The 17,176-nt window shown below is 36.5% G+C and overlaps 2 protein-coding genes across 5 annotated transcripts in view; one reads left to right on the forward strand and one right to left on the reverse strand.

Moving 5' to 3' along the window:
* The window catches only part of Tpst (tyrosylprotein sulfotransferase), a 532,464-nt gene extending 527,702 nt beyond the window's left edge, over positions 1-4,762 (reverse strand). For 2 of the 3 annotated variants that reach the window (XM_081770746.1, XM_081770747.1), the window contains exon 1: positions 4,584-4,762. The gene's annotated coding sequence lies outside the window, so the exon portion shown is untranslated. The remainder of the gene's footprint in view (positions 1-4,583) is intronic. The other variant, XM_081770749.1, reaches the window with a different exon arrangement.
* Positions 4,763-4,862: 100 nt separating this feature from the next.
* Positions 4,863-17,176, forward strand: part of LOC145694462 (5-taurinomethyluridine-[tRNA] synthase subunit MTO1, mitochondrial) — a 78,942-nt gene continuing 66,628 nt past the window's right edge. Inside the window, exons 1-3 of one of the 2 annotated variants that reach the window (XM_081770744.1) lie at positions 4,863-5,035; positions 11,920-12,180; positions 15,757-15,875. In XM_081770744.1, the coding sequence (XP_081626870.1) occupies positions 11,925-12,180; positions 15,757-15,875 (375 nt within the window). In that variant the 5' untranslated portion in view covers positions 4,863-5,035; positions 11,920-11,924. Of the gene's footprint in view, positions 5,036-5,138; positions 5,379-11,919; positions 12,181-15,756; positions 15,876-17,176 lie in introns of those variants that run through there. The other variant, XM_081770745.1, reaches the window with a different exon arrangement.

Raw genomic sequence — 17,176 nt, forward strand, 5'->3', positions numbered from 1 at the left:
CTCTGACTGGCTCACAGTATGATTTATAACTCTGGCAAAAGTGAAGTTACCAAATAGCCACCTTGGTCGCGTTCGCTCTAAGGGGTAACCCTTCAAAAACGCATTCTCAAATAGCCACAGACTTATTATCAAAGTTGAAATTAATTTCTGTTACCCGACAAACAATAGAATTAGTTGATTATCATTGTCGCATAAAATTACATTTTTATTATCATTATCACATAAGGATTACATTTTCTTAAAAAAATATTTACATAATTAGAGCGAGTTTTCAGTATATGTTCCTCATATTTTCATACTATTCATATTTGCAGTTGGAAATTTCGAATGAATTTAAAGATATAAACATCTTAGTGTAAACCTACTTATGTCTCTTGATGCATACAGTAGTTATTTCCAAACGACACTGTTCTACTTCATGTCTCATCACTGTCTTGATGTCATCCATCACGATTCCAGCAGATGCTGACAGTGTGTTTCCCACAGATTGGCACCTCACGCGCAGTATATCGTACAGTTCTTTCTTTCTTTCTTTCTTTTTTTTTTTTTTTCGCAAGCCGTAGCTGAATCTGTTCCTTGTTGTCCATGATCTCAGAAAATTCTCTCAGGCCGTCGGTCGACAGGTGAGCATGGCGCTTAGAAATTACGCATAGTTACATTTATAAGGCCAGTGCTATCCAACAGAAGAGAATGAAGAGGTTATACTTGACTCTCACACACGAGACACATCAAGAGACGGTGACTCACGTCTGTGACCCCACTAGGCCGGCTTTGAAATGAAAATATAAACCAGGGTGACCGTTCCCGGGTTAACGATACAAAGTGGAAATCAAACTTTGAAAGCGAATGTCTCACAATATCATATGATTATTAGGTTTCACAGAATACATTTTTGAAATCCCGTCCATAATTTTAACTTGCCTTACATCAAATGAGAAGTCTTAATACCAAATTTCACGTCTCTTAAATCTCCAGACCGCACTGGCATGCCGGAACAACCATGGTGGTTTTGATCTGCCCGAACCAGGTGCTCTTTATTGACAGAATTCACGAACATATATAACAATAAAACAATATACACAAACATACTACAATAACTTTATTCAAATAACACAAACGAGAAAAATCACATTGACATGTAAATATACGCAATTGAAAATGCTGATTCACGTACAAAAATGTATTGAATAGTTTGTAGCCATCTCCGATTTTGATTCAAGATATGGACATATAGCTAATTATGCTAATTGTAATCCTACCCAGGGACGGTCGCAGGATTTTTTCAAGGGAGTGAGAACAGAAGATCGACACAAATCAGTCGCGAATCTACACATACTTCGATGCTACGTTGCACATAAACAGCACAACATAAAAGAAGTTATTTACACACAAATCCTTATTGACTAGACTAAATAGACTAACTAATATGTCTAAACATGTTTTACCAAGAACTCAAGACTCTTCGACAATCCAGGAGGAGGCAGCTGCCCACCTTGCCTCTACTCTGAGGGGGTCATGATTCTATCCCTTTCTTCATGCTCACTGCATTTTCTTGCCTTTTACGTCAAATATCAAAACACGGTGAAACACGTGTCTAACTACATTAAATAAGAAGACCAAATACCAACTTTCATGTCCCTAAAGTTAAAAGATTCTGAGATATGATCATTTTATTGTAATAAATCTAACGCGAATCCTTTCCCTTCCTACCCGATGTGCATCCCTTCTCCAGTGGTGCCCACCCCCCCTTATGTCTATGACGCACCCCCCCAATTGTCTATCCGTAGGTGTTCTTCCATGAAAAAAATCTTCTTTTCGATTAATTTTACCCCCCCTCATCAAACATATTTATATAGATTTTAACCCCCCCAAATATTTCAATGACGCAGTTTGCGTCATAGCCCCCCCTTGTGGGCACCCCTGCCTTCTCGGTCAAATATCAAATTTCAGGTCTCTAACTTTAAGAGATCCCGAGATTGAGACATCTTAGTATAATAATTGTAACCCTCACCCCTTTTTTTCTTCCCTTGTGGGTCAAAAATAAATATATTTTTTTTTAAAAAATGCTGAAAAATATGTCAACTTACAATTCGCAGATATGGCCATTTTAATACTATTGCATCCTTATTTCCCCCTGTCGAATTTCCCAAAATCCGGAAGGACTAAAGCGAATGAAATGTTTATAGAGGTGAAAGGGAAAAGTAATGAGTGTAGCATACGCAACTAGGCCCAGGCCGTTCTAATTACTGTACTGTGTGACAACTTTACCTGTCATTATTCATTCTCCGCTTTCTCTACGCATTCTAAGATCGGCAGTCCTAAACTCCTTCTGGGCAGTTGGGGCCTTGGGGGGTCATCTTGCTGCAGCGTAGCAAGCTATTGTACACATTCTCTTATTTTACGTCTATTAGGCCCATATCTAAAGAATTTCATTCTTTTCCGTTTTATTCTTTTTGTGATCTTGGTATTGACTTTCCATTCTTTGGGCAGAAGCTTTTGCTCCCAAGTAGTTCCGTAGTTTGTGGAGGACACTGCCCTCCCGTTTAAACTCTAAGCTGTTCGACGGGGAGGGGCTTTAAGATACGGTAAAACTTTCCTACACTATATGATAGATACGAATATGAATGTATAAATGAAGCGTAGGATAGGTTCAACATATTGGGGGGGGGGAATCATATATGAGACAAAAATGTGATCTAAGCCCATTTCAGTAAAACGTCTATTATTAGGACTATTGGCCCTCCACCCCTTAATTTAACTACTGATGAATAGAACGAACCCAGCGTATCATTTCCAAAAGAACTGGAAATAATGTAAGACTATGCTGAATCTCCCAGCATCTGAACTAAATATATTTTCCTAAGATGAAGCATAAAATATAATCTGAACCCTACTGCAATGAAATGTCAGGGCCGCAATGGCTCAGTGGTAGAGCGTTCACCTTCAGTGCATGGGGTCCTTGGTTCGATACCAGGTTGCGCCAAGTGAACTTTGTGGTGGACAAACACCGTGTGCGTGCGTTTTCTCGGGGTTTTCCCATTTTCTTCACTCCACTACTTCCTTCATTTCTCATCATCACCGTCTCTTTTAACCTAGCCGGCATACCCGTGTGACGTAAAACCTAGATTTCATTTTTCAATGAAATGTTAACTGGAAGACCTAGAAGTAATATAAGTGTTTATTAAGGTTTTTAATTCTTTGGCGGCCAAATTTCATGTTTCATATATTGCCAGAGGGTAGTATTAATGCTTACCCTCCCAGCAAGAGTCCCAAGAGTCGTTTTTTCCGCAGTATTCGCTTATTTCATGTCTAGTACAGACCCGAAGCTAGGGATGGCCAGGCAGGCAGCCCTTTGAAATTTTATTTATTGTTATGTATGGATAAATAATGTAAGATGAACTCAAGTTATCCCCCCCCCTTCTGAAAAATGCTTTCGACTTCTTCTGACTTCGTGTTTTGGCTACGGACCTGGTCTAGTATCCAATTGCCAAATTTGATCGAAAGTAGCGCTTGGATCACTAAGATGATGTTTCTTGTTAACAATCATAGCCTAGTAAAAGATTCCGCAATCGCAAACTTGACTTCTATAGAATAAAATTTCTAGTTTAACACCTTGGAATGAATACGTGGGAGGAAAGGGGATAACCCAGAGAAAGTCCTCAGATACGATGTTTCACCACAGTTTTTTGACCTGGGACTGAACCAAGCACCTGTCGCATTAAAAATGAACGCTCTACCACTGAACCACCGCGCTCGTTACGTATCGTTACCAAAGCTAGTATCCATATGGGCAATTTCGTTATAAATTTGGAGCCTAATTGAAGGGAAAAGTTTAGATTAAAATAAAATCTCACAAATTCAGTAGAACACTAATTGATATTTATTACGGGGATGAGTAATTTTTCACAATATTTGACCGACATTATAAGAATTATACTACATTCAGATAAAATGACACTGTCTTCGCTAAATCACTTGTTTATTACCGTAAATGTAATATTTGGAGACTAACGCTTCAAGCAATGTTTATGAAATTTAACCATCGTCTTCTAGTTAATGATGATATTATATCATGCTCTTGCTCTTATCTTACTATTTCGAAATTTCGGGTTCGAAACTCAACGCCGGTTATTTCTTCTTTATTCCTCGGTCCGATAATGTTCTTAATTTAGGCCAAACGGGTACCCTAGAGAATGAATATTTAAACGAAGCTAAATGCCTCAGATACTGAATAATTTATTTCTTATGGTGCTTGACGGACTTTGAAAATTGTCGCAAGGAATTGACGACCGCTACAGAAAAGGTTAACGGCACGAGAAGTAGACGCACAGAATTAACACAATCCTTGACCTGAGTTTATTTAAAATCCGAAAAAAATGTATGTATATGTATTTCACTTAAATACACAAATATGATTGAAATAACATGATTAATAATATTTTTACTGCTCGAGAGAAATTGTCAAAAACTACTACATAAAACTTCTACTGAGCTTTTTCATGCCGTCATACATGAATATGTCATGATTCTTTCATTCAAAACAAGTTAAAACCTACGACTATTTCAAGTTATAGAACACTTACCTTACAGCAGAATTCTAGTTATAAACCTTCGATACGTGATCACAAATTGCTTCTGTTACTCGAACGCAACAGATTAAACCGACCTATCATTGTAAACAATCGACCATTCGTAAACAAATATCACGACTTCAAACAGCACGGAAAATGCCAACACTACACAGCGAAGTTATCTTCCCTCACCTCACGCTCTACAGACGGAAGTGACGAAGAACCAAAATGTAGAGGACTGCGTACCAAATCAAATCAGTACATTTCGTCATTAAATATGCTTTCAGTATTAAAATATGAAAAGCATTAGTAAACGATAAATCATATTATGGATAAAAATATATATTACATACGAAATAAATCTTCTAGGAAGTTATATAAGGGTTTTAAGAGGAGTAATATAGTACTTGAAACAAATGAATAACGATAAAATCAGCTGGGAATGTACGTAAGCGAGGAATAAGGTAGGATTTCTATATTTAAAATTTCTGATATAGATGCTTCTTCTATTTAGTTCTGCATTTCCTAGGAACACTCATTTCAGTGATAACCCTGAAGTTTGTTATAATCTTAATACAAAAATTCAATCTTTAAAAAGTACTGAAAGTAATGAAAAATGTGTGAAGAGCAAATTATGTGTCTGAATTCTCAATATAATTTCTTCAGTAACATCACATGTTAAAAATTACACCTTAATATCTGAGTGATCAAAACTATTATTTCTCTAAACTTATGTACTAAAATAATATTGCAGAGTTTTCTATTCGATTAGAATGGCAGATCAATACAGATGGTAAAATGTGTTTTGTAAGTGCAAGGGAAATTAGTTTTTTTCTTCTTTATTATTCAAGTTAAGCAAGAAGAACTGGAATACGTACAGGCCAAGTTTAGGCACATCACTCGAAATAATTGTTGAAAAATATTATAACCCTCTCCGTGCAGGTCAAGTTTAGGTACAGCACTCGAAAGAATTGTTGAAAAATTATAATTATTTTACTAATTTCCTTCTTATTTACCCTGGGCAACATGACAATGTACCCAATAGCATAGGTGGAGTTCAAGGAGATCACCAAAATTTCACGATTTGCATATAATTACGGTGTCCGGGCATATGCCACAAAAACTTCAGTGCGAAAAATACAAATCAATCTGTGCTAGGTGGCCGCTAGAAAGCACGAATGCTATCTATCCTAGTTTGGGCAGGGTGAAGCTGATAAGCCTGCACGGGAACTGCGGATTGCGTGTCTAGAGAGCAGGCTTATCATTGACAGTGGGTATGCGCGTAGGCGATGGTAGTGAAAACACTGTTCCTCATCTTACTAGATGCTATACCTGTCGGACACCTTTATCATTAGTGATCTAGGGTATTTAAAGTTAGAAGTAGTGGAATATGTTAGGTGAACTTTACATACATTCCAGCTGCGCATCGATAAGTAGGACCGTTTTAAAAGGATATAGTAGAGTGGAGTGGGGATAACCAGGATATCAGAGTATTGGATTAACTTGGGGAAGTTTGAGTCCATTTTCTTATAAGTTAGCAGAGTGTAATTTATCGTGTCTGTGTAAGAATACCAACTGGAGCAGCCATTGTAAAGTTCATTCAAATAAAACAGCTTTCGTATACTGTGCAGGAATACTACACTGCTAGAAAATAATATCTAATACTGTGCTTTTCATGTGCACTTATTTATTTTAACCGTCACACAGCGCTGGTAATCATTTTACACTAGTAACCCTACACTTGTAAACATAAAGTAAAGCTTTAATACTATTTAAATCAGTCGCCTATGGAAATTTGTTCATTATAAACATGTGTGTTTATGCATTGTGTTCAATCTAATCTTTAAATTTTGCAAAATGTGATGTACTTTACTTAACCTGAACCCTTATACAACCTATTCAACTTTAACTTAACATTATTCTAGAGTTCCTTCGTCGCTAATCGGATAGCGTACCCACGCCTTTGGTGTGGGAGACTCGGGTTCGATTCCTAGCGGGAGCTCATGTAGTTCGGATAAACGTTATTCACTAGGTCCACGTCTCATATAGCCTCGCTGCTGAACGAGACGTTAAACTCAAAATCAACTCAACTCAACATTATTCTACTTTATCTAACATATTCTGCACGAACTAGACGTAATAAATACAAATTAACAAGCATGGAAGAGAACTTGCAATTGACTGCTATAAATGTTACATTGAACGTTGTGAATATACAGTATATATAATTCAACATTTAACATTTTACGCATAATCGTAGCACAATAATTTGCAGTAACTTGACAATACATTCTCCAGCTGCACATTGTTATTAGGACTTTGTAGGATTGCTTTAAAACAATATAGAAGCGTAAGAGGGTAGGGGTAAGTAAGATGAGGTTAGCCCAGATTTAGGGAATTTTGGATCAATTTTGTTGGATGAAAAGATGCAATATATTTCAGTCAAAAAAATTTTTGTAGGCCTTATATCCGGAGAACTACATATAGTGTAGCCAAACCCAAACATTGAATTTGGGGGCCGTTCAAAAATTTTGTGGACCCGGATCCATGGCCAACATCGCATTCCTTTGATCTATTTTTGGTTTTCGTAGAGAATTCTTGTTAAAATTAATGGAGTTTACTCTAATTTTCTTGTGTCCGGGGAAGGATACCAACCAAAGTGGGCAGGCATTATAAAGTTCAACCTAATTTAAAACACTAATACGTATAAAGTATCTTTGTATTCACTATTGTCCGGTGTGTAGCGAGCAATACTTTCTTTTATAAATTGATTCTCTTTCTTCTACGTCCCGTCTGGCGCTCAAGTGGTTCGGATTCCACGTTAATTCAGTACGTCCCATCTCATATAGTCTATCTGCTGAAAGGAACGTTAAACTCAACCCTTTCTTCGTCTGATATTTAGTATCTCCTCCAAATCACTTGGTTGTGACTTCTGTTCACCTGATAATGATTATGGTTCAGTTGATAGTGATTACGGTTCGTTCTTCGTAACTGTGATGTAGTCATTGATGATTTGTTGTAGTATTGGATAACGTGTGTTATTTTAACGCCCTCTGGTGTTCGAGTTATGAAGTCGTTTGACACGCATGTTTGTTTTTAGTGTAGTTTGAGCATTCAAGATGATCATGATTTATTTGACTTGTTCTTTTGTGCGACGTGAAGGATGTTTGTGAATTTGCGCCTTTTACAAAGCGAGGTGTTAAGTGATTTTGAGACAGTTTTGAGGTGGTGTCAGCATCGTTGGCTTTTCCCCACTTCAAAATTGTACATTAAATGTTCTAAGAATATGAATTTAGAAATTCGTGAACATGATCATGGGTTTGGTAGGTTTCGACGTTGTAATTTGAAAGATCACGTTGATGGAAAGTCTGTTGAGGTTTCTTTGTAGAAGAACGCTTGTTTCGAGAATTATAGAATTGGGATTGATAAATCCATTACTATGATGTATGCTTTTGCCCGTAATTAAAATTATGAACAGGCTATGATCCAATGTTCTTCTCATGATAGTTGTTTTAGCTCTGCTACAATTGTCGATTGGTATCAGTATTGCCGGGAGGTTTTGGATGATTGCACTTGACCGTCATTATTGTGATTCTGGTGGTCGTATTGGTGGAATGGGACATTGTGTTCAAATCGATGAAGTTAAAATTGGTCGGCGGAAGTATCAGCGTGGAAGAGTTGTGGAGGGGAGTTGGATTGTTGGGATGATAGATGTAGACTCGAATGAATTACGTTTGGAAATTTGTTCTGATAACAAGAGGAGTTTTCCAGCCTTGTGTAGTATTATTTTGAAGCATGTTCTCCCTGAATCTTGTGTAGTTACTGACTGTTAGAAGGGCTATGATAGATTGACAAAACCTGGTTTTCGTAAACATTTGACTGTTAATCATACTTATTATTTTGTTGATCCTGAAACTGATGCGTGTACAAATAAGATTGAATCTCAGTGGCGACTTTTGAGACGTTCTATTTCTTCTGGAAAGCATAAGGATTTTCTAGCTGATCATTTGTGTGAATTTTTGTGGCGCCGTGATGAGAAATAAGGTGTGTGGATGCATTTGATCAATTGGTTGAGGATATTACGCATATTTATTCTGGTTGATTTTCCATATTTTAACTTCGTTCTTTTTTTTTTCTGTGGTGGATTTTTTCTATGGGTAAGTATTTTTAAAAATATTTATTTGTATGCACATATAAGATTTACAACAATGTTATTTACTTTACAAAATATAGCTGAGCTAGGGACAGCGAGCGAAGGGAGTTAGAAGCCCTTGTACTTCTACCTTTATCACAACTTAGACAAAAACAAGGTACTCGGTTCTGGAACCATGAAACGAGTTGGGAGTTGTTCGGTTTGTTTTTCTGTGTTGGAATAATTTTTGTTTTGGAGGGACTTTTGGGAGGTGCGGGGTCTTCCCCCGCAAGGTGCTAGTTTTTTTTTTTTTTTTTTTCTGGGATTGGGTAGGTAAATGTGGTGTGTATTGGTGGAAATGTGTCGTGGTGTGTTTCGGGGTTTTTATTAAGGTTATCGGAACTGTTCACTTGGATTTGCAGTGATCGTTCAGAACGGCGCCGGTTCCGGAGCCGTCGATGGATTTGGGGGAGATACTAAATGCCATCCCTTTCTTCTACGGTGCTTATTTCTTGTAGTTTTCTAACGTAAATCTGAGAAATTATAAACTAAGACCCACCACAGTTTGCGTCAATATTAGTAATAACCGAGCGCTTTCAACAGAATACATCTTTGTGAATGGTAGTAATGAAAATTTCGCTCGCATTTTGTAGCACAAACTTAGATTTCTTGGGACTTAAAAGAGATGTTCTGATACGTAAGGACGTTAATTGCATTGTACTAATGAAAAAAATAAGACTGAGGGAAAACGGCAGCGAACTAAGAATGTTTTAAACTAAAACACTATAGCACGAAATTCAAATTGACATATTAGAATTAGGAATTCATATGGTACATTCCATGAAATTCTTGGTGAAGAATAAGGCACTTGAACATGTATTATTTCGAATAATTTTCTACAACTGTTGTGGAATATATCTACACGATTTTAAAGTGCGTTGCCCGTATAAATTTGTTTTCCATATACGTATCCATTGGCAACAATCATTTCTCATACCTTGCCCGGCGAGGGTAATCTATAGCGAATTAAGAGGTATATTTTTTATAATTTTCTTGACTTGTGTAACAATGAAGGCGCTCGCATAACGTTCTTCCAGATCTCTTCTATTATGGACAAATTTGATTAAGGTTGGTTTAAAGGGACAAGTTTTGCCAATAGATGTCACTACAGTCTTCGTATCTCTCATGTATTTTTTGCCTTTCACGAAAATTCACGATTTCTCTTACAAATTTCAACCTAGAGACTTCAAAATTTTAGAGAAGGAACTTCATAACCTATCGAAGGCAAAAATCCGTGCCGATTTTTTTTATTTAGCTTTCTTCATTGTTGAAATGGATATTCAAACCTTTAACAATATAACTGTTTCAACACTAAAGAAAATTTTAAATAAAAAATTGGCACGGATTGTTGTCTTCAATAGGTTATAAAGTTCCTTCTCTAAAAATTTGAAGTGTCTAAGCTGAAATTTGTAAGGGAAATCGTGAATTTTCGTGAAAGGTACAAAATACATGAGAGAATACGAAGACTGTAGTGACATCTATCGGCAAAGCTTGTTCCTTTACACCAACCTTAAGTCTTTCTCACTGGACTTCAACTTGTTCCTCAGCAAATTAATACTCAAAAGTTTGGAAGTAGGAAAAGAGTGTCCATGCTGACTCAACAGTTACGAATAGTTTTTACCAATCTGAAGCTTGAGCAATCAGGGCGTAGTTATAACAGAATGATATGGTCATTGAAAATGAAAGAAGAAGAAAAAAAAAAGACAAAATTAATTACAGGGTTATTGCGCACCTGGAAAACCTGGAAAAGTCAGGGAATTCGTAAAATTTTCTGGAAAAATATAAGATTACATATGTTTGTTTTTGTATATTGTATTAGCATTCGGGCTAGCATTAATTATTAACATGGTTATTAGTACTCAACGTATTATTAATTCTAGAGTTTCTAAGTCATGCTTGAAGATTTTTTTTTTTTTTTTTTTCAGAGCGAAAGTTTGTTGTTTCATTTTTCTTTTTGGGTGTATTGTGGGAAACCTGGAATTTTTATGAAAATGCCGTGGAATTTCATTTCTTTCGAATTTTTTTCCTAGATTTTTTTTTTCGCGCTCATTGAAAATTACGCTTTTATATATTATACTGCGACATTTGTTATAATGCAGTGGACAGATGACGTTATTAAAACACTCACCCTTTTTTCTTGAAGCCTCCTGAGCAGATTATTTTTTGGAGCTAATTTTCAGCCACCTCTGCGGCTTTGATCAGGCTTCTTTATAAAGAGAGAGTAACAAAGTAGCAACCCCTTTTCCTTCTTACACGAGTCTGACGAAAACCGCAGCTTTTCAAATATCATCAATTCAAAATCTTGAAGAAAAGGACGTATGTGTTATTAAAATAAACGAAATTTTTCGTAATTTGACAAAGACAGCAAGAAACATTTTCTTAAATCAAACACTTCCCTCGTATCAAAGATGAATAAAACATCTGCGATATTTTGAAGAAATTTCTTTCTTCATCTCTTCAGGAATGAAAATATGCGCTTTGGTCACATTTTCGCTGTTTTACATCTTTAGTGAATATTACTGTAAACTATAAATGAAGATGATAAGCGGAGTAGACTCAAAGAAACAAAATTAGTGTGAACTCAAAGAGCGAAATCCTCATGTGATTATGATTTGTATAAATACCAGTAAGTGTTATTACACAGTTTATAGAATATACCTATGCACCTTCAATTTTCATATGAATACATAGGGCCGCGGTGGCTCAGTGGTAGAGCGTTCACCTCTGGTGCTTGGGGTCCCGGGTTCGATCCCAGCCCCCGTCAAGTGAACTTCGTGTTGGACAAACACCGTGTGCGTGGGTTTTCTCGGGGTTCTCCCGTTTCCTCCCACTTTCTTCATTCCACCATTTCATTCATTACTCATAATCACCGTCTCCTTTAGCCTAGCCGGCATAACGTGGGACGTAAAACTTAAAGATTTCATTTCATTTCTTTTTTTTTTTCTTTCTGGAGAAATGGGGGAGGGGGAATTGCGTAGGGACGGCCCTGAATATATTGGAATTAATCAGAACAAAATTGAAAAGCTATAGCGATGTTTTACATATTCATAGCCTGTTATATAGGCTTACAACTGTAGAAATAGTAACTGTTTACGTTTCTTAATTACATCCATGTGACCTTAATTCTTTCTATATATTTAACTTTCGTTGGTATAGGTACGATGCGAAGGCTGAATTTCACGTGGTGTGAATGGAAATTAGTTCTCTCTTCACTAAAGTCCACGAGGGGAACAAGATGTATTCACATGAATACTCCAGCATGTGTTCACGTGAACACTCGAGCAGATGCATCAGCAGTGCCTTCCAAGTTTGATGTCATTGTCGTGGGAGGAGGACATGCTGGGGCCGAAGCCTGTGCAGCAGCTAGCAGAATGGGTGCTTATACACTTCTTGTAACACACAAGAAAGAAACAATAGGTAAGCATTTTTAATCTAATGTAGTTTGAACAAGAAAGAAAGAAAAAACTGGTTACTTTACCTCCCTATTTTCAATATTGGCATTGGGTATGCGATTTACATTTAAAAGTGTTAATATTTTTTTATTGACCATATATTTTCGTACTTGTAATAATGCTTGGATCAGAAAAAGAAGATAACCGTATTCGTTACTGTGTGAATGAGGATCCCGTGGGGCTTTCTTTGAATTTGGCAAAACTCGTAATCTACATTGTCTCTCACATACCTAAGAAATATTGCTCCTTAAACTGAGTCAGACTATCTTTCAAAAAAAAAAAAAAAAAAAAAAAAAAAAAAAAAAAAAAAAGGCTAGTTGGGGGAGAAGGAATTAAAATGTGAGGAACAACAGTGGGACACTATTTAATAAAAGATGCGCTCTGCTTAAGAGTGATATGTAATCGAAATTACCTCCTTGGGACTTCGGTCTCCGGAAGTATGCCTGAAAGAAATACTAAACTGAATGGTAAGACACTCACTCCAAGTGCAGAGCACATCTTTCCCTTGGTCAGTCGTAAGCTATGTGAGCTTGAGGTTGACAACATCGTGTTGGATTTCTTTCCTAGTCTAGTGGTTAAAGAGCGCGATACTTTGGTACACGGAATCCCGGATATGATACGCGGTGGGAGAGCCTTGACATTGGAAGGTGATTTGAACTCCAAGTTTATGTCTCATCTACCCTCAGTACTGGAAAAAACGCTGAACTCCCAACAAATAACAGCCACGAACATCGTGTTGTTGGTTCTCAATTTCTTTTACTATTTTTTATCTTCATTCCACTCCTCCATCATCGTTCATTTTCATGTATTATCCGTTGTCTTTAGTGAATAGTGTGCGTAATTGTAGGATAAAGTATTGAATTTGTTATCGTTATTTATCAAGTTTTTTTAACTGTCAGTATGTAGATCAGCGTCATTTCTATTAGTTAAGGCTGAGTAACTTGTGGCGACATGGATCGTCACACAGATAGTTAACTCTTTCAGCAGATTTCCTCACAATTGTGAATGCTACTTCCAGTTGTCAAAAAATGCCAATCAAAGGATTTTAGTACACAAATTAGCTACAAGCACATTTATGAGTGTCTGAATGACAAGTTGTCAGGTACTGAGTTGCCATCTGTTGAGTATATTGGAAATCACAACGTTTATAAGTAGTGTGTTCTGCGCTCACAATTGTGAAGGTATCTGCTGAAAGGGTTAAGGAGTATTATGTAGATAATACTAAGGTAAATATAATATTATTGTGAATTTAGTTGAAAGTATGTGATGCCACCTTCTACTTCTATCTGTCTTACGCCTTTTCTTCTGCCCTTTCTTCCTTACTTTTCCGGTATTAAACCCGAGATAAATACAGTGTTAGCATAAATGATTTATTCGTTTTGAAAAGGCTGTATTTTCAAAAGTATTACACGAACACAAGTGAAAAGAACCACAAACTCGCCTGTATTTTCAAAAGTATTACACGAACACACGTGTAAAGAACCACAAACTCGCCAAGTTTATACACCCTCTACAAATATTCTTTGAGCTCAACTAAGGATTGTAGTAATGGGGGTACGTAAACAAGATCTTGAACGTACCCCTCACAGGAAGAAGTTCAGGAGACCAGGGAAACAAAGCTAGGTCATTCTCACCAATACACCCAATCTAGCGATGCGGGATGTGCCGATGAAAGGGGTGTCTCGTCTTGTACCCCCTCGTGCTGCCACCTGGAATGCACATTACAAATTTGGTGAGTTTATGGTTCTTTTCATACATCTTTCATATGTGTACCTGTAATACTTTTGAAGTTATAGCCTTTCAAAACAATTGAATCATATATGCTAACCCTGTACACTGGGAAATTATATTGAACGATCTGGTACCAGCTGGTTGTGTAATATGACAAAAGTCTCGTGATTTATATGCTGGATTAAGATTGTTTAGTTTTCAACTTGTAATGGAATCCAATGATCAACTGACAGGTCGGTCGTCAGTTGGACTTGAATTGTGGTACGTAACATACATATATATACTTTACATATTGTTAAGTTTGATTATTTTTGTATTGTGTAAAAATGATTTAAATTTGTCTCTTTAAGTGTAAATTCTTCTTTTACAAAAATGTAACTTGCCAGAAATTAATAGGAGAAATTAGAATTTTACTGTAGGCCATGTTGAAATCAGGGGCGGATCCAGGACGGACTTGTGGGGGAGGTTGTAATGCTGCTACTTAGAGCTACTTTTAGGAGCTTCAAACTCTGGGATTAGTTTTTTTTATTATTTATTTATTTATTTATTTATATACAAAATAAGAAAGTTCCCCTTCAGGGTTGGGACGATCCCCTTCCCCCTGGATCCGCCCTGGTTGAAATGCCATGCTGGGACATTTTTCAGGTTGTTCCTTTTCGAAACTGTAGTTTTCACATTTATTACGTATCCTGTTGTTATTTTTTCTGTATTGTTGTTGTGTTTTTTTTTTAATCAATTTGTTCTTGTTATTAAAATTATTAGAGTTGTCAATGCTACGGATTTTCTAACTAAAAAGATTTTGAGTGAACTTTATTAAATTAAAAGTAAGAGAGAAATATTATCATTTTCTGGATGCTTTTTTTTATTTATTTTTTATTATTATTATTTTTTTTTTTATTTATTATTACAATACCGGCGAAATCTCTCTCTACATTTTTGGACTATTTTCCCGAAAGTAGGGTCCATGGTTGAAAGTTAGACTTTTCTAGGATGGAATTTTGCTCCCGGAGTGGTCATACAAACTACACTACTTCAACGTATAATAGTGTGTTGTAAGACTATCCTATTTTTCTGGACCTCTACAGATTTCTTATCTTTTGCTAGTCTGCGAATATCAAGGTGTTAAAAGCACTGCTCCATATACCTGAGTTGAACTAATCTAAAATATTTTCTTCCGTTACTTGATCCAATAGAACACGTTGAAACAACACTACATTTTCCTGATAAGAAGCTTCTCTCATTTGCTTGGTTTACTCATTTGTGTCTCTGTTTGATTACAGTATGTAGAGCAACTAAAATTACTACTGTCTTATTTATGGTATTCTATAATAATAATAATAATAAAGTAGTTTATAATTGTAACAGACATCTAGGAGGGCACAGTGACTCAGTGGTAGGGCGCTTTCCTCTGCTGCGTGGAGTCGCTGGTTCAGTCCCCGACCAAGTAAGTTTGGGATGGACAACATCGTGTCCGTGGGTTTTCTCGGGAGTTTTCCCGTTTCCCACCACTTTCCATTCTTCCAACATCATTCACTTGTTTAAATCATTGTCTCCCTTAGGCTAACAGGGATAATCGTGGAACATTAAACTGAAATATTTCATTTAGTAACAGACATTATGACTGTGCTTCAAAGCTGTAGGTTTCCAAAGTATTAGCAGAGTTTCAACAAACTTCGGAATAAAACAGTTGATATTGTTAGTAACAATTATACTATATGTAGTCTCATCTATATCAAATAGTGTATGTATATTTCATGTTTATAGTAGATTTTCTAATCCGTTGAATATGTTTGTTGTATCATTATTTTAGGAGAGATGTCGTGCAATCCTTCTTTTGGAGGTATTGGGAAAGGTCATTTGATGAAGGAAGTAGATGCCTTGGATGGCGTGTGTGGAAGAATTTGTGATTTATCTGGCATCCATTATAAGGTAATTTACACCGATGACTTTTTATTTACTATCTTCTGTTCGAACTGAATAACCTTTCTTTAAATATCACTCCAGTTTCATGGGAAAATACTTCAGTGTTATCACATATCTGGAAAGTTAAGGAAGATCAGGAAGTTACTTTTCAATCGGGCAGAGAGAGGTTCTAATACAGGCAAGAGTTATAATTAAATAACGTATACGTGTGATTAATAAGGGAAATTTTGGCGTCTCATTTCGACAAACCAGTCTGCTTCGTGCTGTTTTGCATAGATCAAGGAACTTTGTTCCACACTGTGTGCATATTATTATTATTATTATTATTATTATTATTATTATTATTATTATTATTATTATTATTTAAATAATAATGTATAGGCGTTTATTATAAATTCTACAAACATAGCAAAACTAATGATTTAATATTTCTTTATTATAGACAGAATGTTATTCCTTGAAATCAGTTAAGGTAAACTCTTGCTTTAATCAATCTTACAATGCCAATGCCTTTTGTTAATATCTAATGGACTTCTCCTTTACAACTTATAACATTTCTGTTCACTACTCATATTCAGAAATATTGTACTTTTCAGGATCCTCTTATTACATACTTCAATATTAACATCCACTTTCTCTGATTTTACTCTGTCTAAAACCATACAACATTATTCTGACTCAAAATCTAAACTAACTACAATCAACTTGAATCCCTTCAAACCACATAAACAACTAACTTGATATATTCCAAATTATATAGCAACCCTCCTCACTTCTTCTTCTACCTCTCTCGTTTTTCGGTACAGTACAAACACTAAAATACTTTACGCCCTAAAGTCTAACTCAAGCCTGTCCTCATTCCGTACCCTAAGCCTCATTTTATCTTATACCCCTAACACAGAAGGTGACATTATCGTTATTCTTATGAGAAGATGAGCTGGGTCCAGTTTAATAATAGTTTATCAAAATTATTGGCATGTTCTATTTGACATTCAGGCTCCATTATGAGAGCTAGACAGGAATCTATCACGCCTTTCTTGTTAAGTGTCCCCGCGTAACGTAGTCGCTAACGCTCTCGCCTTCGGTGCGAGCGGTCCCGGGTTAGATTCCCGGTAGGGACGAAAAAAGCTTTTTCAGGCCAGCCATCCTGAATGAAAATTTCCTGGGTTTTCCTCATTCACACCAGGCAAATGCCGGGGTGGTACCTAACATATAAATCCCGAGCCGCTTCCTTCCTTCCCTTCCCCGGATAGTCTGCTCGCCGAGGGATGTCACCCCTCAAACATGACCCGGACTGATATGGCCAT

This window comes from Thermobia domestica, chromosome 9 (genome assembly GCF_964235325.1).
Source record: "Thermobia domestica chromosome 9, izTheDome1.hap1.1, whole genome shotgun sequence".
In the NCBI taxonomy this organism is placed as follows: Eukaryota; Metazoa; Arthropoda; class Insecta; order Zygentoma; family Lepismatidae; genus Thermobia; species Thermobia domestica.